The 21467-nt window shown below is 43.8% G+C and overlaps 2 protein-coding genes across 4 annotated transcripts; one reads left to right on the forward strand and one right to left on the reverse strand.

Moving 5' to 3' along the window:
* Positions 1–111: 111 nt before the first annotated feature.
* On the reverse strand, positions 112–7799 carry RFNG (RFNG O-fucosylpeptide 3-beta-N-acetylglucosaminyltransferase). The gene is made up of 8 exons (XM_041409014.1): positions 7609–7799; positions 6747–6795; positions 6153–6255; positions 5620–5773; positions 4461–4549; positions 4205–4370; positions 2806–2891; positions 112–2581 (listed from the first exon to the last, which is right to left on the reverse strand). Exons 3-8 carry the CDS (start codon positions 6245–6247, stop codon positions 2515–2517), a joined length of 657 nt encoding a protein of 218 aa, XP_041264948.1. The 5' UTR covers positions 6248–6255; positions 6747–6795; positions 7609–7799; the 3' UTR covers positions 112–2514.
* An 87-nt stretch (positions 7800–7886) lies between these two features.
* Positions 7887–20869, forward strand: GPS1 (G protein pathway suppressor 1). Of its 3 annotated transcripts, XM_041409291.1 has the most exons (15): positions 7942–7961; positions 8500–8602; positions 10408–10500; positions 10832–11013; positions 11803–11967; positions 12136–12271; positions 12431–12508; positions 12813–12873; positions 13248–13333; positions 13803–13897; positions 14977–15082; positions 15432–15512; positions 15642–15779; positions 15977–16111; positions 16842–20869. In XM_041409291.1, the coding sequence occupies exons 3-15, from the start codon at positions 10423–10425 to the stop codon at positions 16914–16916; spliced, it is 1416 nt and encodes a 471-aa protein (XP_041265225.1). In that variant the 5' UTR covers positions 7942–7961; positions 8500–8602; positions 10408–10422; the 3' UTR covers positions 16917–20869. The 3 variants fall into 3 exon arrangements, with proteins under 3 accessions (XP_041265223.1, XP_041265225.1, XP_041265224.1); XM_041409289.1 differs by lacking the exon at positions 8500–8602 and having other exon boundaries at positions 7887–7961; XM_041409290.1 differs by lacking the exons at positions 7942–7961; positions 8500–8602 and adding an exon at positions 8648–8669.
* Positions 20870–21467: the final 598 nt, after the last annotated feature.

Below are 21467 nucleotides of genomic sequence, written 5' to 3' on the forward strand. Positions count from 1 at the left end.
TGGCCCGTGGCATCACATGAGCCTGACAGGAGGACATAGTTTTCTAGATTAGCAGGTTTATGGTCCATTTTTGATACAGAGCACATGCTAAGAAATATGACAAAGACAGCATTTGACATATTTAAATATTTATTTTATAGAATCACTTTATGTATGAAAAAGTAGTTTGATAAAAAAGCTGCATCCTGATAGATCCACACAGCTTACTGCATTCTCGACACAAGAAACCTTGGAACGAGCCTGAACACACTGAACAGTTTCCTGTTGCCCTGCAGGAGAACATGGTCCTTTTTAAGTTCCATAAACACCCTCCCAGCTTTGAGGGCACTTGCCTCTTTGGCATACCTAGTGTGACCAGTGACCACAGTGTGAAACTTCTACCATTTAGTTTTGCTGCCATCACTATAAAGTGTTGTGGTTTTTTTAACTGCAGTTTGCGACAATTACTGCCCAGTCCTTGCTTGGTCTCTGTCATCTTACAAAAGGGTGCTTCCAGTGGAAGGGGAAGAAGATTTCCAACAGAAGAGTTCAGAAACAGTGCTTGAAGACAAAATCACCTCAAGAGCTCATGAAGTTTCACAGTTTTTTGCTACAGGACTTTAAAACCAAGAACCTAACAAGCATTTTTAAAAAAATATATGGATACCAGGAATCTCCAGAACTATTAATGACAAATAATTAAACCACAGGATGCCTCAATTCTAGTTAGCAGAAGATCTAATAAGGAGGTAGAACCTACTATGCCACAAATCCTCCTCTGTTTTCTGTGACAGGCACACCTGTAACACTGACAGCCCATTGTGGAGCAGCCAGTGTGCTAACTGGGCTTTGATCCAGCTCCCTGCAGCTTTCTTATTTCCATACCTCATGTGTACCTTAGTACGCATGATAGAAAGGAAAAATACAAGAATGAGCTGCAGGAGTGTAGTAAGTAGCAGTCAGCTTGTTTGTTCCTCAGTAGAACTACCTAAAATCATGCAAAGAGGACAACGTACTGAGGTAAACACTGAAAGGTTTGTTAAAATGCAGGGAACACGGTATACTTGAGGAGGCTGACCCCTGTGCTAAGTGGCATACTTGAATACACTACAGGCTTTTGCCAGGAAGTTAAATAACTAGGTGAACCCCACAGTACAGCTGAGTGCAGCCATTTAGAAACCTGAAACCTCTGCTAGATCCACAACCAAGCCAATAATCACAGCTCCAGATCATACAATGGCATTCTATTATTCTTCCCTTAATTTGGCCTCAAACTCTAGCGCTAAACCAGCAAGTATTTTTTTATAAGAGTAAACAGTGATTTTGCAAAGGCATATTTTTGGAGGTATTTTTCAGGCCAGGTAGGGTTTGCACATGGCCAAAGTCTGGGCTAACAAAAAAGTAAATATATGGAGCCCCATTCCTTCCACTTTAAAAACTAAGTTTACTTTCTTTAAAAAGCAGCAGCAGATGATACTGCCGGAGCACTGAACTTCTGCTTGTGAGTGTGCCATCTCCTTTTAGTGACTGCATGAACTACTTGTTGAAATATTGAGTAAAAACAAACACTGATCTCAACTTTATGGTAATCTAAAGATTATCTGAAGAAGCTGGAGTAACCATGGTCATACAATAAAAGGTCCTCAAATTATACCATCAAAACTCTCCTCGGTGCATTGCAGCAATCTAGCATTTCTTCCCTCTCACACTGCTTCAGAAACAGGGTGTGTTTTGCCAGGACAAGCTTCTCCAGCTCATGGGACCAACTACCAGCCAAGTGGGAGGAACCATTACCATCTTGTCAGGCAAATATTTTTTCAGTATCAAATATCAAGGGAATAGATCATAATCGTCAACCATTGCAATTCAGTTGGCAGGCGAGCCAGGTCTGACAATTACCTCCACAGGAGGTACACATGGATGACAGGGAAGAATGTACATTGTAAGCAACTCATCTAGTCTTGAGTAAGCTTACCCTCACACAGGGTTTTCTCATGACAAAGGCTTTCAGCCTTGTTTACCCTAGTGATTTCTGTATTCTAGCCAGCTGCAATTTTAATCTGTCAAGCCACAGAAGCTCTTAAATAATTCTGTTCCCAAGAAGGATGAGTGAAAACTTCCCCTCTCTTGTCACCATGGGGACTACAGTCTGCTCTAGCACTCCAGCTTCAATACAGTGGCTTCTAATAACCCCTAAGGGTAGTAAAAACACTCACTCCCAGTACTGCATTTGCCTCAGATGGTGCCCAAGCACAGGTTCACATGACATCAGATGAAAGTATAAAGTGACTCATACACACAGGACTGTGGTCGTCTTATGAAAGAGCCCCTAGACAAAAGAACAAAGATTCTTCTTGGAATGTCCCAGGCTGCAGCTGAACAAACCACACCTTATTGCTTTTCTAAACAGTCTGTCTACCTCCTTTGTAGATACCACTGGTTGTCTCCCAGAAGAAGAATAAAACCACCAAAAAACTCCCAACTCCTGCCTTATGCGAACTAGCGAAGACACAGGTGTCAGTGGCTGATCAAGAATTATGACATCTTCTTAGCAGGGCACCAAATAGTGTCAGGATAAAGCAGACAATGGACAGATTTAAATCTGTATTTAAAAAAAAAAAATACAGCATTAGATTGGAATTCTCCACACATGGAACACACTCGCATTGAATGTGCAGCAGTCTGATGGAGCAGAGGTGGGTCTACCTGCTTTTGGCACAGTAATGAGCTGACATGAGAAAATAACCCCATTAGTGGGTCTGATCATCTCACAGATGACAAACATGAACAAGGTAGGGAGATCTTGTTTGGGAAGTGGACACTAACCGGGTTGGATCTTGCTGAAGGCCAAACACTCCTCCCACACTCACAACATTGTGTTTGTTCTCAGGGTCACCGTAACTCAGGGTTACCTGAAAAAACAAGTAAATATTCCTAACTTGTAACACTAATGCAGAAAACCAGAGTGGAGATAGCAGGCTTATTAATGAGGTACCAAGAGAGTCTCCAAAGATGCTGTCTAATCTGAACATGGATCACATTTGGAGGACAGCAATTAGTTCTGACATAAGGAATGCTGGCACTGAATGGCACCAAGGGCAACATGGGAGAATACACAGAAGGTCTGAAAATTGCACTGCCCTGAAGGACAAGATGAGCTTCAACTGTAAGCTTTGTAAGGATATTAATTCTGCTACTGTTTGTACCTTCACTAAATAACATGTTCAGCCTTACCAGACATTGCCTGAAGTCTGCAATAGCAATATTTTAGCACAGGGGAAAAAAAAAAAAATTGCATATTAAGTAGCATGGAAAGGAGTGTCATGTTTCAAATCTGAAACAAAATTTAGATCTTTGGAAACCCAGCTTCCTCCACACAAGCACTGCATTAAGAATTTTTCACGTATCAGGTACCAGAAGACTTACATTTTCTTTATAATTGTACATTTCCTGGGTTTTGGGTTAGCTGTCTCATGGAACCAAAGATGACCAGTGAAACAATGGTCAGTTGTTGGACTGTCGTTACAGTCAAATTCACTAACATGAAGGGAGATAACATCACGGTGGAATTTGGCCCCAAGCACACATTTCTGCTGCCTAATACAATTGCCAGAAAAACATAACCACCCAGCATGCAGGGGCAAAACCACACTCCTGTTTACTTATGGTGCTAAGAAGTATGATGCAGGCAACACTGCTGGATGGCCTTGTGGCTCCATCTGCTGACAGGGAGGTAAAATGTTTCCCAGCAATTAAAAAGCAACTTTGCTTTTCAGAAGCAACTTTAAGTTTCTTGAGATTCATACAAATTGTTCTTTAAAATGCTCAAACATTTAATTATGTCAAGTACTTATATAGCTGCCTTTCTGAACAGCATGAATTAAGACTGAAATTTTGTTAGGCAAAACCAGGAACACTACTTAATAAACTTCTATACTTTCTGCTACTGCTACATGCAAAAAATCAGGGTTTAGGAGGAGTTGGGGTACACCCTACCAAGGCTTCATGTAGCAGAATCTGTCCCCAAAGGAGGGGACAGCTCTATGACCTCGGTGCCTAGGGTGAAAGTGTGCTTTTCACCTAAATGAAGGAACTGAACAGGACCCAGCTCCGAGTGAGTCTGCAGATATCCTTCTTTGCTGAAGGGTGCTGAGTCTACACAGTGTATTCTTTCTGATCACACTGAGGTGTAACTATAAGAACAGGCCATGAGGCATAGCCCTACCTGCTGCAGCACAGACTCGCCTTGCAGCCTCTGCAGGTTTTCCAGGTGGGAATGAAACAATGGGCTGTGCAGCAGCTTTACCTCCAGCAGCCCTTCGATGATGTAGCCAATAGTGCAGTCGTCAGGAAGTCGTACTCTTTCTGCAGTACTAATGAAATTGCCCAGGCTGTGGCAGAGAGCATAGGAGACAAGCCAAAATGTGTTTTAAAACCTTCCAAACATGTACTGATGGAGCTCAGCTAGGAACAATGCTTACCTGGCCCAGGGACTCATCTTCAGAGCAAGACCTCGGCTGATACAGAACCCAGCTCCACCTGTGGCAAACCAGAACTTCACGGTTGTCTTCTGAAGAGCAAAAAGAAAAAACACGCAGCAGTTACTGATAATGAGCTTTTAGCATTTGGCTGGGCAGGGAACTCAAGGTTTTGTTTGATATCACATATTACATCTGAGTCAGAACAAGGCTACAGATGAATCCCTATTTGTTTAGGCTGCTGAGAGCAGCTAGCTGTTCTCTTAAATGAAACTATCTTGAAACAGATAGCAGGTGAGCCATCAAATTAGCATAAAGGAGGTAGCACACATGAAATGGAAAATGATGGTCCCACTTCCATCCAATTACATCTGTCCCCTATTCATTTTAACAAAGGGTCACAGCCAGCTCAGTGTTACTGAGGATGTCAAAGGTGGTCCATATATATATTGGCTCCATGACCAAGGAGAATATTTTGGTGGGCAGTCTTCCCTAACAAGCTGCTTTATAAATGACCTTCTGGCCAGTGGATTGATACATCTTTAAAGAGACCTGCCAGTGCGGGCGACCTGGTTAGGCTTTTTTCCTTAGCACATGTATCTTGTGATTGAGATATGTTTCCTTCGGGTTCTTGGAAACCTAGTAACCACTTATATTGGGCATCTGGAAACCTAGTAACCACTTATATTGGAAATGCTTTATCTATCCAGCAAGCTTTTGTCACCTATGGGAAGTTGGTTCAAGATGATGACAATGTGTGTGACACTGCACCCAAAACAAATAAAAAACCCCTTGAACTTCCACCCAAACTCCCAAGTCCTAAAATAAGGAACACTGCTGCCAAAGACACTAAAGGAAAAGTAAGAGCCAAGGTGGGGAGGCCCTGCTAAGCTCAGTGTGAGGGAGATCACAGCCTATGTGAGTACAGGAACAGAAACAAACAGCCATCCAGGAGACAACCTCCATTGTGCATCCATGTGCATACAACATCAGACTGAAGGTGCATTTAACCTAGCATCCCACCTCTGAAAATGACCATCACCAGGTTCATTTCTTGCAGATTAAATCACTTGGGTTTGTGGGGGAATCCTATGAATTGCCAAGGTTTTAGAGGCTTAGAAGACTGGGATGTCTCTCAGACAAACTGAAGAAGTTTGCTTACTGATCCGTCACTTTGGACATGGTCAGCTGCTTCAATGGGATGGTCCAGACTTGGTCGCCCCACATACACATCCTGGCTGTGTGAGAAGGCAGACAGGAGATGTAGCAGAGTCCGAGGGTTCACGTAGTTGTCATCGTCCACATGGCAAAACCATCTTCAAACAAAATAAAGCAAGAAGTTATAGGGACAAAGAAATGAGTTATAGGTTTACAACTGAGTCATAGTCTTTCAGGCTTGGAGCAGAAAGCATTTCTTATTGTCCCAAATTACAGAATAGGAAAGATGAAAGCATCCACAGATGCTAAGTCTGCAAAGAGGCTGAAATAAATAACCTCCTTGGATTATAATCTTTTCCACCTTTCAGATGATGCTTTTTTTATAAACACTGCTTCATGCTGTGTTCCCTTTCCTGCACTCATCCCTACATTTTAGCTAACATTACACTCCTTACTGGAACAGAGATGGTTACTCAAGTTTCCTGTAAGAACAGACTGGAAGAAACAAAGTCAATCGGAACAATGTGTTTCACTTACTTTTGCCCAGATTCCAGGAATTTATCGTATTCCACAGACATCTTGCAGCAGAGAGCTTGCCGGGTATGGACAGCAGAACAGTTGGTGTTGATCATATGATCCCCTAGAAGAACAAAGATCAGCCCTTTCAGGTCTGAGGAGCACGTGTAGTCAAAAAAAGACTACAAAAGAAGTGCACATTTGGCACTAATATTGCACATTTGAGGTGCACATGCATGGAGAAGAAACTGCAGGATAGGCAGGGCTCACAGGTTACCCATCTGGCCTGTGAGCTGCAGAGGTCATAAAATCCTGACTGCATTAAAACAAGCGAGGTTTTGTGTCATGAGATGTGTGTGAAAGAAATACCTACTATGACTCTGGATCACATAAGCTTACTAACAAGAAAAAAAGGGGTGCAAAAGTGAACCCAGTATTTTGGAAGTTCCAGGCATCTTGTCCAGGTGGCAATTAGAGAGAAATTTTCTCTAATTTCTCCATCTTAACTTCCCTAATTTCTTGTACAGCACGAAATAAAGACTTCTATAGAGAGTATGAAAGAAACAAAACTCAGTTACAACAGACAGCGAGCACCTATGCTGCTACACAGCTCACCCGCTTTCAGGCGCAGCTCCCGATCCTCCCAGTCCGTGAATATAAACGTCTGTGGGAGACAAAAACAGCATGGCCACATTTAACAACTTCAGATTCTAATTTTAAATGTGCTCAGTTTCAGTTAGAATTCAGAATGTTTCATCTCACTTGATAGTTTGTTTCACAGTAGCCACTGGAATGGGGGAGGGAGTAGGGGCACAGAGACCTCCAGCAACTTCAACCCCTGCCTTATTTGTTACATTTTTTCATTATAAACTGTGATTTCAATAAAGCAGGCTGTATTTTACCCTCCTTGTCTCACGGTACAGACAACTGATTTCCAGACAGAAAGGATTTTGGTCTTTTTTGGTACTACCTCCTCTCTCTGGCTAGGAATCATCCACAGCTGCCAAGTAGGTAAAGAAGAAAGAATGCAAGTCAGGGTGGGAATTGGCAGGTGGCTAACACAGTCTTGTTCCAGCTGCTGGATAAAATCCCATTAATATACTTGAACCGACCGAAATTCTGAAACAAGGGAACAAATCTTATGTTCTACAGAAAAACGTAAGTACTTAGTCCAAAATATCGGCTTAGATGCATCATCACCAGGAATCTTTCACTATCATGAAAGCACTTTCTAAGACAGACAAAAATCAGCAGACTGTGTCTGGTTGGACTACCGATGCCATACTGCAGGTAACTGGCCTAATCAGCAACGAGCTCTTTTGGAAGCACGTTCACACCAACCGTTTATACAAAACGACTTTTCAAGCCTTACGAAGGAAGCCTCTTTTAACACAAGAAAGGAAAACTCCGTGAGAGTGCCGTAGCTGTCCTGGACAGCGCGGGGCCGAGGCTCGGGCTGCCCCTGGCAGTCTCTCACCTGTCCCCTCGCCTGGGAGATCCAGGTTTGGAGGAGCAAGTCCAGCCGGCTCTTGTGGTATTTCCTCGTGGTCTTCACGGCAATGAAGATGTCCTTCAGCTCCAGGCTCTCCCTGGCCGCGCTGCCGGCGCTGCCGAGGCGGCCCCTCCGCGCAAGCTGCGAGCCGCCCGCGAGGCCTCCGCCGCCCGCGCGGGGCCGGGCGGGGCCGCGGCCCCTTTAAGAGTTTCACCTGCCGGCCGCGGCCTCGCCGCGACGCGCGGCCCGGAAACGGAAGCGGGGCGGGAGGGGCGGGCGGCCGGAAGCGGCGGCGTGAGGGGAGGATGCCGCTGCCCGTCCAGGTCTTTAACCTGCAGGTACGGGGCAGCTGCGGCCCGCCGGCTCGGGCCTCGGGCCGCGCCGCGCTCCGCCGCTCTCCGCGTCCCTCCCGCGCGGGCTCTGAGGCCCCTGTTCGACCGCGGCCTCCGGGGGCGCCGTGCGGCCTTCTCCTTAGGCTGCACGGGAAGGGAGCGGCTGTCGGCCGGCCTTGGGCCCTCGCTCGCCCTTCCCTCGGGTCTGTGTCGCTTCCGCCGCCGTCGGCGAGGAGCAGTGCTCCGCCGAGCATCCTCCGGCACCCGTGGCTCCCCGCCGCTGCGGTGGCCGCGCGTTTGGTGCCGCGTTGTGCGCGCCGCGGGCAGGGCTGCAGCGGTGGCGGCGGGCACGGTGAGATCCCCAGAGAGGGGGAACCGCGAGTCTCTAGTGCAGGGAGCGCCGGGCGGGTCGGTGACACGAGGTACCTGCGGAGGCTGTCCTTTGCGAGTTTTAGCAGTAGCATATCTGTGTCAGGGCACGGGGCTTTGGGCAGTGAGGAGAGGACGAGGGACAGTTCAGCATCCAACTCAGCCCCTGCGTTAGTGACAGATCTGTACTGCACCCCGTCCAGCAACAGAGCACGCCCGTTCCTGCCGAGTACAGCAGGAGACGTCAGCTCAGGCACCAGGATATCTGCTTGTGTGAGGTACCCTCAACAGAGCACCCAGCGGGGCTCAGGAAATCTTGGGGAGTGTTTGTTTATTATTTGCTCTGTGAGTAGTTTTTAAGTCAACCTTGCATCTTCCTTTCAATATAAAGAGCTTGAAAATGTTTGAGTTTGCTTGTCCTACTGGGGCTTTCAGCCCACTTGTGTTTTTCCTTGTCACTTGGGAGTTAAGTGAGAAATGCAGAGTGCAGATTCCAGCGTAGCAGGATACACGTTGTTCTGTTCCAGCTGGAGTTACAGTTACCTTTGTAATGCTGTTTTCTAAGGAGTCTGTAATTGTGTTTTTACTGTGGCAGGCATACACAGCCTAAACAAACTAACCTTGGCATTTAGCGTTTGTGATATAAGAAAAGACAAAAGGTAGATGAAAGTGGGAAAAGTAATGGTCTCAGCATATGGTGAATTAGTTGTTTTTATGCACAGTTTGCCTGAGGGGTGATCTAGACAATCAAAATTTCCTCTGTGCCCTCCCTCCCTCCCTCCCTCCCTCCCTTTCCTTCATGGAAAGGTTAGTAAACTAGGAAACAAATGTTATGGTGCTTCACTTGCTTTTACTTGAGATTTTGGGAGATTTAAGTGGTGAGATATGTATTTGATATATATCAGTTTGTGAAAGAATTAAGACCTTCAGACTGTGGCTGAGTGTAGTTTTTAGAGATAGGAAATCTGGATCTGCCCTGTTCTTTCTCACAAAAAAACCCAACCAACCAATCAACCCAGTCCAAAAAACCCCTCAATCTTTGATTTCTTAACAGACAGTAACATCAGTGAAAATATGGAAATAATCAGATGTGTATGGGGGCAAGGTGTTGGCATGCCTGCCTTTTGTGAGATCCACTTTTTCAATTTACACCAAATCAAGCTTGTCTAATATGTGCACATTTTAGAAGAAGACAGTCTGCTGAGTTTTCCTCACTTTATTTTCTCACAGTAATTCCTAGGAGGACTGTTCAGCACACTTTGACTAGGAGGAGACAGAGAATTTTGTGCCAGCAGACCCGTTGGTTTGTGGAATGTGGTTGCAAGCTGGTCTTGCCTGGGGCTGTAGCAATGCAGCTGTGCTGAAGTCACTCCATTGGTGTGAGTCCTTGTGGCTCAAACCAGTGCAGGGTGTACTGGGAGAATGAAATTCTGTTGTTTCTCCAAAAGAGGCTCTGTCTAGCAATTGAACTCGAAAACTATAGTGAGATGGTTTGACTAATGGCAGATCCCTGCAGTGCAGACAAATTGTTCCTTGCTATGTTGGAAACTCTGAAATTGTCATTCTGCATTCTGTTTTTTATGGTTTTTAATACTTCTAAGAAGTGTAACAGTTTTTGCCTTCACCCCCCCCCCCAAAAATATTATTTCCAAGCATTAAAGCAATTTTGAAAGGTTGTCGTGAGTTTTTGGGTACATTTTGCCTTTTGGAACTTCTTAATCTGAGTGATAATGCCTGCTCTTGCTCAGAGAAGAGAAATGGAATGCATATGCATACCTCAGATACTTTGTAGGATCAGATTTATTGACCCCTTCATTTTTTCCATTTGATTTTCAATTTGGTAATTTACCAACCCAAATAAACTGCTCTGGTGAATGCTAAGCCGTGCTGCTGCTTGCATTAGCCATCATGCTGACTGGTGGTGTTGCTAGAGAAAAATCCTAAGCATATCAAAAGAGTAAGGAGTGCTTTTTCATTTTTAAAATTTAACACGTACTTAAGCAAGTCATTAGTGGATTGAATAACATAATTATTTCCTGCTCAAATGTAATAAGCTGCTTTTGACCTTGTTTTGCTGTTTCAGGGTGCAGTGGAGCCCATGCAGATTGACGTAGATCCACAAGAAGATCAGCAAAACTCACCTGATATCAACTATGTGGTGGAGAACCCCACGCTGGTACGTGCTGCTGAGGGCTGTGGGTGCATTTCTTGTGTATGGTCTCTTCCTTTAAGAATTTTGTAAAACAACCCCTCTGAAAAGTGTTAAAGCTGGTTAGTCTTAACCGCAAAAGCATCACAACTGAAATGTTAAAAAGGTAAATTGTAATGTAGAGCGTATTTCTGAGGAAATGACTAATGTTTGAAGAAAGCAGACGTGGACCGATCTTACTGCTTTTTGAGTTGTTTTGCCCTCCTTGAGGGGTGAGGTGTGCAGGTCACAGCTGTGTCACAGGTGGCCTGCTGTGGTGTGTCCGTTTCCACCTCCTGAGGCCGGGTTTTGTTGGCAGGATCTGGAGCAGTACGCGTCCAGCTACAGCGGGCTGATGCGCATCGAGCGGCTGCAGTTCATTGCTGACCACTGCCCGCAGCTGCGCGTGGAAGCTCTCAAGATGGCTCTGTCCTTTGTCCAGAGGACTTTCAATGTTGACGTGTACGAAGAAATCCACAGAAAGCTGTCCGAGGCCACGAGGTACTAAGGGCCCGTGGGAACCTGGGGAGCTTTCCTGACAGAGTTGAGTGATGTGCTGCGGTGGAGGACTTTGCATGTAATACCAGCATGTACCTTACACAAATTGTCTTTGCCCTTAGAATTTAATAGCAGCGAAGTGTGTGTTCATGCTTTTTTTAAAAGATAGAGCACAGAAGGCATTATTTCATTCTGAAATCTTTGTGCTTTAAAAAGCTGCAGGTAGATATTGAGGTGAGTTTAGTCCTTGCAACTGCCTCAAATACTAATGAACATACTTGTTTTTCCTGAGTTAGATTATGGAGACTTGTTCTAGATGCTTTTGTTTTCACAAGTTAATACCTGATCTAACTCTTTGCCTTGTTTTGGTTTGTTGTTTCCTTTCTCCCCCCACCCCGCTCTAAAAATAGGTTAGCTGTTAAGGATAACCTTTGATATCTCACTTATCCGTCCACGCTTCCCATCTTTGCATTATTTTTGTTGCTGTGCTTATTTCATGATTTCTTGTCTGTTTTGCATGGGTAGTCTTTACCATGTGTGTGACAGTATGTTCATCCTAAGACCATTAGCATAATTTTGTGAAGTATTTGTAAACATCTGTGATGCTTGTGTTACTGTTTGCACTGGACATTTTAAGCAATATGTTTCTTTTTCCCCACTACCCTTATTTTCTCTTTGGCCAATTTTGTGTATGAAGTACTGTTTGTTAAGGTAACATTGCCAGGCACTTAGCAGACTTCTGTTTTGAAACGTGTTCAGCCTAATAGCCTCATTCAAATGCTTTTCTTTCAGAGAACTGCAAAATACACCTGATGCTGTCCCTGATAGTGGAATTGAACCCCCTCCTCTTGACACAGCTTGGGTTGAAGCTACACGCAAAAAAGCTCTTCTTAAACTGGAGAAACTCGATACAGATCTGAAAAATTACAAAGGGAACTCCATCAAGGAGAGTATCAGGTGAGATGCAAAAGGCTCTGCTGGAGCAAGGAAGAGCATTTTGTTCCTCCATGCACTTAAGATGGGATGTGTCCTTAGGTCAGTATGTTGAGTTACTTGTTTGGAACAAACTGCCTTTGTCCCTTTCTGAGCGTGCAGTTCATTGATGTTTGAATTCCCGTCCTCCAGGAGAGGCCACGATGATTTAGGTGATCATTATCTGGACTGTGGAGACCTCAGCAATGCTCTCAAGTGTTACTCGCGAGCCCGTGATTACTGCACCAGTGCTAAACATGTCATCAACATGTGTCTCAATGTCATCAAGGTAGGAGAATGTGCAGGCAGAGGTACCTGCGGGGTGTCTCTTTGACACCTGCTGTGAAGTTGCCCCCCCATCCTTGGCTCTTGTGTCCGCAATGATGCGGCTTATCTGAGGAGTGCCATTTGTCCATGCCTGCCCCACTCTGTTTCTGGCTCTCTACAGGTCAGTGTCTACCTCCAGAATTGGTCTCACGTTCTGAGCTATGTAAGCAAGGCTGAGTCTACACCAGAAATTGCAGAAGTAAGCTCCTGCTCTTTGACTTACATAAATGTTCCTTTTGTTTTCTGTTTCCAAATTTGTAAAATGATTTTTTCCTTTCCCCCTTTATGACTCTTCTCGTGATATATGTGTACAAAACCTGACTTATGGTAAAAACAGATACCTCCCGTCCTCAGTTTTGCCGTATTTCCCAAGACAAATAAGATGAAGTTATCTTGCCATTGAGATTGGCAAGTTAATTATCAGGGTGAAATATCCTGGGGACAGTTGTAAGCTAAATAGCTTTCATACTGCTTGCTCACTACTGCTTTGTTTTATGCTTTAGCAAAGAGGAGAAAGAGATAGCCAGACACAAGCAATTCTCACCAAACTGAAATGTGCAGCAGGTGAGTGAGTCCTTCAGCTTCCTGTATGGTTTGCCTGTCTTTCTACTTGTTAGCTGTCCATAGGGCTCTATTTTTTTCTCTCGTATTTGACAGACTTTGTATTTCCATACCAGACATGCAAAATTTAATGAAGCTGGTGAGATAGAACTGCTGGTTTTTGCCATCTCTTTCTTCTCCCTGAGTTTCTTCAGAGAGGATACCTGTGTGAGTCAATGTAGTTCAAAGGATGCTTGATACAGTCTGAGGATCTTGTTTTACTTCACTAGTGAAGGCGCTAGCAACGATGTGGGGGCCTTTCCTACTCCCTAGATTTTTCAATTTTCTCTAGTTTGTATATTGTCATAAGAAAAGGACTAACTTTTTCTGGTTCCTAGGCTTGGCCGAACTAGCTGCCCGGAAGTACAAACAGGCAGCAAAGTGCTTCTTGTTGGCATCATTTGATCACTGTGATTTCCCTGAGGTGAGGACCAAGAGGGAGCTGCGTGCAGGTCTTGGAGGGGATGCAGTTCTTCTAAGTATTGGGTTGTAAAATTCAGATATTGTAGTTATTCTTGCAGCATTCCTATATAGTTTGCTGGTGCTGTGAACTGTGCTGGTTGGTTGGTTTGGTTTTGGTTTTTTTAAGTCTCTGTTCTTGGCTTCTCTAAATGTTCTATTCTAGGTCACATAAGAGTTACCTGTGAGATTTATAATTCTGTGTTGCTCAATCAACCAAAACCTCCCAAAATTGATGCCTGCTCTCGTAGCAGTATTACTGCTCTGGCCCTGTCATCCCACACAGTGGGTGAGAGCAAGCTGAGTGTTCATTTGATAAGGACTAATCTTGTCACTGCTTGAAAGAAAGGCCTGGGGTAGAAGACTCAATGCAACCCTTAAGCCATGTTGATAGTCAGTGACAGCTTGCTCTCTGTCTCTCCCTCTCTCTGTAGCTGTTATCTCCCAGCAATGTGGCTGTGTATGGAGGGCTCTGTGCCCTTGCTACATTTGACCGTCAGGAACTGCAACGAAATGTTATCTCCAGTAGGTGAGTGATGCCTTCAGTGATGTTTGTATGTACTAGGCATCTTTTGGAACATGGGACTTTGGTTGAGAGTGGATTCTGGCAGGAATATTTCTCATACAGGAGAGAAAGAATCACTGAGCCTTAATTTGGCTTCAGCATTAAGTGCTGTTTCAGTGTCTAAAACACAGTGGTTAATCACAGCTGAAATTTTCTTAGTGTAAGTTTCCCACCCAGGTTAAATCCAGCATCTGCACAGCCCAGCTGTCTGTCTGCATCAGTGCTTCATACCAGACATTAAATCGAGGGACAGTCCTCTGTCAAAGGCAGCTGTTAGGATAATGTGCCTTCATGTTGCCCCTTGTTCTGGTGTATGTTAATTGTTAAAACAATTTACTAATTATTAGTACACCTTGGAGTGTAATGTAACTATGACATACAGAAGGTGAAGAGATTTACGGTCTTTGGAAGAAAGTGGATATTGAGTGTCATAGATTGAATTGCAATGGCACTGGATTCCCGTCAGCTAGATGTACAGAAGCAGTAATCTTAAATTGCTGTGGAAAAGGGGTTACCCTTTTTATGGGCTGATATGTAGGGTGAGATCCCAAGGTTTAAAAATCTGTGATGGTGCTGAGTTAAAGTGTACATCCCTAAGATTGACCACACTCACAATAGCTTGTTTCTCTGAGAAACTGGCATGCTTGACTTCTCTGTAGTGTGCTGTACTTAATGAAGGCTGTGCTTTGAAGTGGGACACAGAGCTGGCCACCATGGACTATAGTATGGCATTTGTTTGCTGGTGGTGTATCCTGATTTTGACCTATTCCCATCCATGATTTTTGTTTTGTGTGGACAAACACTTCTACTACTTGGTTTGTCTTTTGTCTTCCTTCATCACAGCTCTTATGCTGTGCTCTGCCTCTCTGTGTTCCAGGCTCCCAGCCCTGGTGAAAATGGGCTGTCTGGTCTGTTAGAGGGTAAATTCTTGGAATCTCTGAATGATAAGTGAGAGTTTTTAACCTTGTGCCTTGGAGTGATGAGGTTATGGGATATTTAAGTGGCAGGTTCCAATGTCTGATCACTGCCATCTTTATCTGTAGCTCCTTCAAATTGTTTTTGGAGCTGGAGCCACAGGTTCGTGACATCATCTTCAAGTTTTATGAATCTAAGTATGCTTCATGCCTGAAGATGCTGGATGAGATGAAGGTGAGTTGCAGGAGAGCAGTGCAGAGCAGACCCTAAAAGTTGCCTTTGCCTAGCCTTTTGTGAGAAGCAGTGATTGTCAAAAGTAGATACTAAATGTTCAGCTCTTCTGTGTCTTCTGTGTCTCTTGATGTGGTGCATGGAAATTAGGAGTAGTTTATTCGTAGAGAGAAATTATAAACGTTTAAAACATATTTCTAATTTTTTTATTCACTCTTGTTTTATTGTATTTTCTTGCTGTAGTATAATATTCCTAAGGTTTAAGTATATATGCATAAATGTTTCAGAACACAGGAATAATATATTTTTCCAGACTGCTTCTGAGCTTCTGATGTGGTTTATTGTTTTGCAGGACAACCTGCTGCTAGATATGTACCTTGCACCTCATGTCAGGACACTTTATACCCAGATTCGAAATCGTGCCCTTATCCAGGTAATTGTTCCTGTCATCCCAGAGGTGGATGAACAGGGAGATAGGCCATTTCTGTGCAGTTGCTTTTCCCCTAGTTTCTTAGAGGGTGGAGAGTGCAACTGAATATTTTCTCCTTCTTCTTCTTCTTAGTACTTCAGCCCCTATGTGTCAGCAGACATGCGCAAGATGGCCACTGCCTTTAACACCACAGTGGCTGCTCTGGAAGATGAACTCACTCAGCTGATCTTGGAGGGACTGATCAATGCCAGAATAGACTCACACAGTAAGGTGAGTGCATTTCACCCATGGATTAGAGACTGAACTTTCCATTCCTGAGACACTTGGAAGGTGCATTCATCTCTTGGGCCTGGTGTGTTTGGTAGCGGGGAGCTGTGTGTGACCTCAGGCTCCATAATGCCTGAGCTGTTCTGCTGCTGTGGAACCCTGGCACAGCTCCCACGTGCAGCTCTCTGTGTTGGTTACAGATTCTGTATGCTCGAGATGTAGATCAGCGCAGCACAACTTTTGAGAAGTCTTTACTGATGGGCAAAGAGTTTCAGCGCCGTGCCAAAGCAATGATCCTGCGCGCCGCAGTCCTGCGCAACCAGATCCACGTCAAGGTATGGGCCTGCTAAACACAGACTTACAGGCAGGATAAAGGTTTTGTTTATTTACTTAAGTAAAACTGTGAAAGTTGGTGAATTGAAGATTCTGGAAGGGAGTGAACCTATCATGTTCCTGATTGGACAAATTCTTAAGTAGTAAATACTTAACATATAAGGAACAAGTGTTTTTAGCCAGTAGATTAATCTGTTTGTACAGCTCAGAATCTCCTTTGAAGTTTATATGGTTGGGTTAATTCTGAATAACTCCTTTGGTCCAGTCCTTGATAGACATATCTTTTACCTTCTCAGTAAAGATTGTTTGAAGTAATTTTTTCAGCAGAGGAAGTAAAAAAAGCATTAATTGTTAGGAATATTCCTTCTGGATTGCAGTTTGGAAAGGGTGCCTTTAGGGAAGACAGGTCATCTGCACAAAATGTATTAATTTCTGTAGTATATTAATCCCCATGATTACTAAATGTCAGATAGGATTCAGTTTCTGGGGTCAACAGCACCTTGTACATAGTAAATAAGACTGGCTTAAAAGTTCTGGTTTGACTTTTTTAGGAAAAGTTTTTGTGAACTGTAGAAGTTGTTAATACAAAACCATCATTAATGAACCTGGGGGTATGCTCTCCCCCTGCTGCCATCCTGCTGTGCTTCACCTGTGCTTTATTTTGTCTCTCAGGAAGCAGGCTGCAGAATATTTACACGTCACTAACTAGGATGTGTTCTGGTCTTGTTGCAGTCTCCTCCGAGGGAAGGTAGCCAAGGGGAGCTCACTCCAGCTAACAGCCAATCCAGAATGAGCACCAACATGTGAAAAATTTCGTGCACTACCAAAAGAAATGGTCCCTCAGGACTGTACCCAGTGTCTCACCCACTAACTGCTGAGCTTCACAAACTGTCCCTATCTCCCTCACTTCTTGCTCGGATTGAGAGAGTCAGGGTTGGTGGTGGATAATAAGAATATTCCAGTAACTTCAGTTCTCCTTGAAAAGAAATTCTTTTTAAAAACAGGCTTCCTGCAAATGGGTCATCATTTCAGTTTTGGTAGAAAACCTTCGCTCTCCTTCCACCACTCCATAAAGAGCTGTCAGGTTATCCATGCAGATGCTGAGTTGAGAGTTTTTCAGCTGCTAATAGTTTTCTTGTTTCAAAGCTGCAAAAATAGTTAGTTGAATGGACAGGCACAATATAAGATGAATTTTGCTGGCCTGAAAGTATTGCCTCAGTTTTGGGCAATGCTGAGCTTTCTGTTTTCCAAATAAACTTACAAGTGCATTGCTCTCGATTATGGAGCTAGAGTTCTGATGGGGGAGGAGATTTCCTTTGAGAAACTCTTGGAGGATTTTCACCTGTACCAGAAAACATGGCATTGCTTCCATGCATTCAGTCACAGGCCTTTATTTTAGGGTTTTATGTTTACCTGCAGCCAGGTTCTCTCTCTCTCTGGTCTCTGTTTTCAAAGAACTGTTTCCTGATGTGTTTCCGTCTTGTGTGTGACCTGGCTTTAGGGTCCAGTGTTATCATAGCAGTAAATCTCTACTTCATGCAAATATTGCTGCTTGCCCAGTCTTACTGCCGTAGTGTGTCATGGTTTCCCCACATGTGCAACAGTTTTTTGGGTAGAATGGATAAATGCCATAAAACACCACTCAAGTCTTGTGGACGCCCTAAAAAGAGTCAGTCTAGTGCCCACTCTCCAGGTGCAGTTATTCTGCTTTTCTTTTTATAAAGGGGCTAAAGGTGGCAGCCCAGTGTGTGTGTGTGTGTGTGTGTGTGTGTTCTTGTGTTCATGAAAAGAGAAATGCACTGAATTTTCTGAAGTCACTGCAACCTTGTATTCATCTAATCCATAAGGCAAGCTGAGAATTTTGATCCAGCCCTGACTGGTCTGGCAAGTGACTACAGATGTTACTTTTAATGTGTTCATACTTTTTTTTAAAAAAAAATAAGTTGTTATATCTAGTGCATTAAACAGCAGGATTAAAAAACTTCTGAGTATTTGGAATTTTGTGTTAAAGTTGGGTTTGAGGTATTTTGATCTCAAGCCATTGATTTTTGCTAAGCTTCATGATATTTCATAGGCAATTGTGTTTTGCTTTCTGATCTGGTTGGAAATGTAGCTTGGATGTAAAGAAAGTGCAGTTTGAAGGAACATTCGAACAGCAAAATTCCTGTAGCAACAGTGGACTCTCCTGGCTTTCCATGCTTTTCATTACTTAGGTGCTGAAAATGGAAGCAGTAGTTTCTGTGAGGTCTTTGGTTGCATTTGGCATGGAAAAATTCTCCCATTTTTGAGGGAGAACTTAGTGTGGAGCATGGCTGATGGCCAGTGTAGTGAGAAAGGCAAGCTGAGTCCTTGGGTAAATTGCTGTACATCCTTGTAAGAAATGCAGGGAAAGTACTGTTGTGCTGTCTGTTTGTGCTGAAGGAAAGCTTTTCAGTCCTAAAACGTTACTCAAACATTCTTGCTTTCTTCCCCAGATGGGCCAGTGATACTATTTATAAGGAAAAGTTGTTACACTCTGCTCTTTAGGAGATGGTTTTGCATCCCAGTGCAGCACACCATGCCAGGTGGCTGGCTGTGCTCCTGCTTTTGGGATTTTTATTTTAATTATTTGTATCTGTCCCTTGCTGGAGGATTTCTGCTCCAGGACTCCTCGGTGGTCAGTGATGTCTTGAGCTGACTGGAGTCTCTGGACTTCAGCAGCATCACACATCCCTCGGCAGCCACCAGGGGCCCACAAGGTGGCCGCCGCAGTTTCCAGCTCTGGCTGTGGCCCGAGGCCATTCTGGAGTGTTGGCAGGCGTGGCAAGTTTTCATCCGCCCAGACAAAAGTGCTTGCAACCTCTTTGGGAGTGATTGAGCATTTCTCTTTTATTACACTGGCGTCGTGGATGCTTTGTGCAGAATTACTGGCATGTAACTCTCTCCTTAGCCTGTGAAAAAGCTGCTGTTGCTTTTGGATCTTGTAGATGGGAGTCAGGGCTGTCCATGCACATTTCTTCTAGACGTTGTCCAACACCTCCTTCAGTCCTAACTGCCTGCCAGTCTCAAACCCCACAGAATACAACACAGTATGGATATAGTTCTAGGTCAATTGCATTCATAAGCACTCTCCCCCAATAAAAATTATTCTTACCCTAAATTTCTATGTAATTTCCCAAGTAATAAATGGGGAAATAGTGACCCACATGCAATGAATTGTCAGTGATTCCCTGTGACCACCAAGGTCATTCAGTGGATGAAGTTTTGTGGAATGTGTAGCATGTTGGTGTGTCTAAGACATGATCAGAGGGGCCCATTCGTATGGATTTAATGAACTTGTGCAGCTCCTTTTTGTTAAGGAAGTGCCAGTGGTAGGCCATGACAGGTTCCTCATGCAGTGTAAATCCTGTTTTCTTTACATGACCAAAAACAGTTGGAAAGAACCTTGTTCTTTGGCAAAGGCAGTTTTAATTAGCACAATCACTCTTTAAGTGGTAATGTAGAAGCTGCCACTGTGAGATGTGTGTTAGAGTAGTTTGGGGTGATTGGTAATCATCTGCCCAGAACTTGTCCGGCACAGTGTTGCTAAGTTTTGCAAGGGGAGGTCTGTTTAGAGGTGATTATGGACCTCTAAACATGGCTGGTGCAGCATCATCTGTGAGCTGCTTTTGGCTGAAGGGTGTCAGTGGGTGAGGGAGGGAATAACAGAGCTCTGCCTTTGCCCCAGGCCATGTGGGTGTGATCTGTACGTCTCTTCTGTGACTCTGCAGCAATGGTCTCAGAGGTTCCATCCTCTGGATAGCTCCCAAAACTGCCACTGAAGAAGGTATTATTTCTGATACGTGCAATGTGATGTAAACTTTCACAGAAAAAAAGAGGACACTTTAATCTGACAAAGACCCATTGTGTATTGGTAGAAAGTACTTGTCAGAAAGTACTTCTCTTAAAGTCTCAGCCAAATGAATTGGACTATTTGAGATTCTTCTGCCATCTTCATTACTAGCAGTGGGGCAGCAGTGTGCTGCACAGGACAGTGCTCTAAGCATTTTTTATATCGCCTGCTTGTGACAGCTGAGGCTGAGACAAGTCACTGTTTCACTTCTCTGGTATTCCATCAGCTGTGAATTTGTGGTAGGGTGAAAAATACCAAACTGGTGTGGAACTGACTTCTGCTTCCTCTGATGCTGTTAGAGAATAGGGAAAGGATTACTGTCTGCTTTGCAAATGGGCTTTGTACTTAAAGTAATGTTATTTTGACTTCTGTGTTCTTAAGGATCTCTGAACTTCATTCAACATTTCATAGGGTTGCTGTGTAGCTTTAGATTATCTCATAGGATAACTTCATTAAGCTAAATTAGTTAGAAAGGGGAACAGAAACTGGCTAATAGGTCATGTCAAGCTCTAAGAGAAAATGTACAAGATTCACTAATTAGAAGCTTGGTAAATTCATAATGTAATTAATTCTCCTGACATCAAAGAAATAATTCAAGCTTAGGCCTTGGTAAAGTTACTAAAGCTACAGACTGAAGGACAGCTGCATTAGCAAGAGATGGTCTAATTCAAACAAGACCTCAAGTGGCAGGACCTGAAAAATCTGGCTTAGGTGGTAGTTCAGGCTGGGTATTCTTTTTGTCCCTGACCCTACAGGTACTACTGTTTCAGCTCTCTAAGCCTTCAGCTCTAGCTTTGACTGTTGTACTCCCTGTGCCTGTAGTCAATACAACTGTGAACCCTCTTCACTTCAAAGTTTGTACCCCATAAATACATGCTGAAATCCTGGAGTTTCAGTCTTTGTTTTGATGCACTTTTTGTCTTTAAAATTTTTTAACAAATCTTTCTCATATCTCATTTCATAACCTGTTTCTCAAATAAAGGCAATTGGCTTTCTTTTCTGTCAGGTGAAATACCCCAGCTTTTTCTTGTGTGCCTCTGAAAATAATTTAGATGTGAGAACCCATTTTCTTGAAGACTGAGCATCATTTTCAACATCATTCTACATTCAGGACACTGCCTTTTCCTCCCCCTGCTCCATGAAAATTAAATAGTGTATGTCTCCTTAAGGGCCTGTGAAACAGAAACAAAATAGGCTTTGACTTTGCTGAGCTGACAAACGACATTTTTTTGATTAGAGATAAACAGAATAATTAGTATATTGCCTCTCCTGAAAGTAATGCCTTGTTAGTGCAGGCGTGCCCAGTGTGAACAGTAAGTGGCTTGGCTTTGCTCATGTTGTAACTGGGCCTCTGAGCTCACAAGCACTGGTTAGTGAGCTGTGGCTCCTCTGGACAGCTTTGCCTTGGTAACTGCAAGGTTGGCATCTTCTTGCACGGCTGCTGAAAGTTCAGGTTGAAACTTTTTTCCATTAGTGTGGTGATTTGT

Source organism: Onychostruthus taczanowskii, unplaced genomic scaffold, assembly GCF_017590055.1.
Source record: "Onychostruthus taczanowskii isolate IOZ18803 unplaced genomic scaffold, ASM1759005v1 scaffold30, whole genome shotgun sequence".
In the NCBI taxonomy this organism is placed as follows: Eukaryota; Metazoa; Chordata; class Aves; order Passeriformes; family Passeridae; genus Onychostruthus; species Onychostruthus taczanowskii.

Excerpts from the sequence above, each read along its gene's own strand:
- RFNG (XM_041409014.1), bottom strand. The coding sequence starts at position 6,247 with ATGATCAACACCAACTGTTCTGCTGTCCATACCCGGCAAGCTCTCTGC. Across the intron at positions 4,550-5,619 it reads ATGTCCAAAGTGACGGATCA|AAGACAACCGTGAAGTTCTG; the intron begins GTAAGCAAACTT and ends TTTGCTCTTCAG. Across the intron at positions 2,582-2,805 it reads CTTCAGCAAGATCCAACCCG|ATTTAAATCTGTCCATTGTC; the intron begins GTTAGTGTCCAC and ends TTTTAAATACAG.
- GPS1 (XM_041409289.1), top strand. The coding sequence starts at position 7,929 with ATGCCGCTGCCCGTCCAGGTCTTTAACCTGCAG. Across the intron at positions 7,962-10,407 it reads TCCAGGTCTTTAACCTGCAG|GGTGCAGTGGAGCCCATGCA; the intron begins GTACGGGGCAGC and ends TTGCTGTTTCAG. Across the intron at positions 12,874-13,247 it reads CAAACTGAAATGTGCAGCAG|GCTTGGCCGAACTAGCTGCC; the intron begins GTGAGTGAGTCC and ends TCTGGTTCCTAG.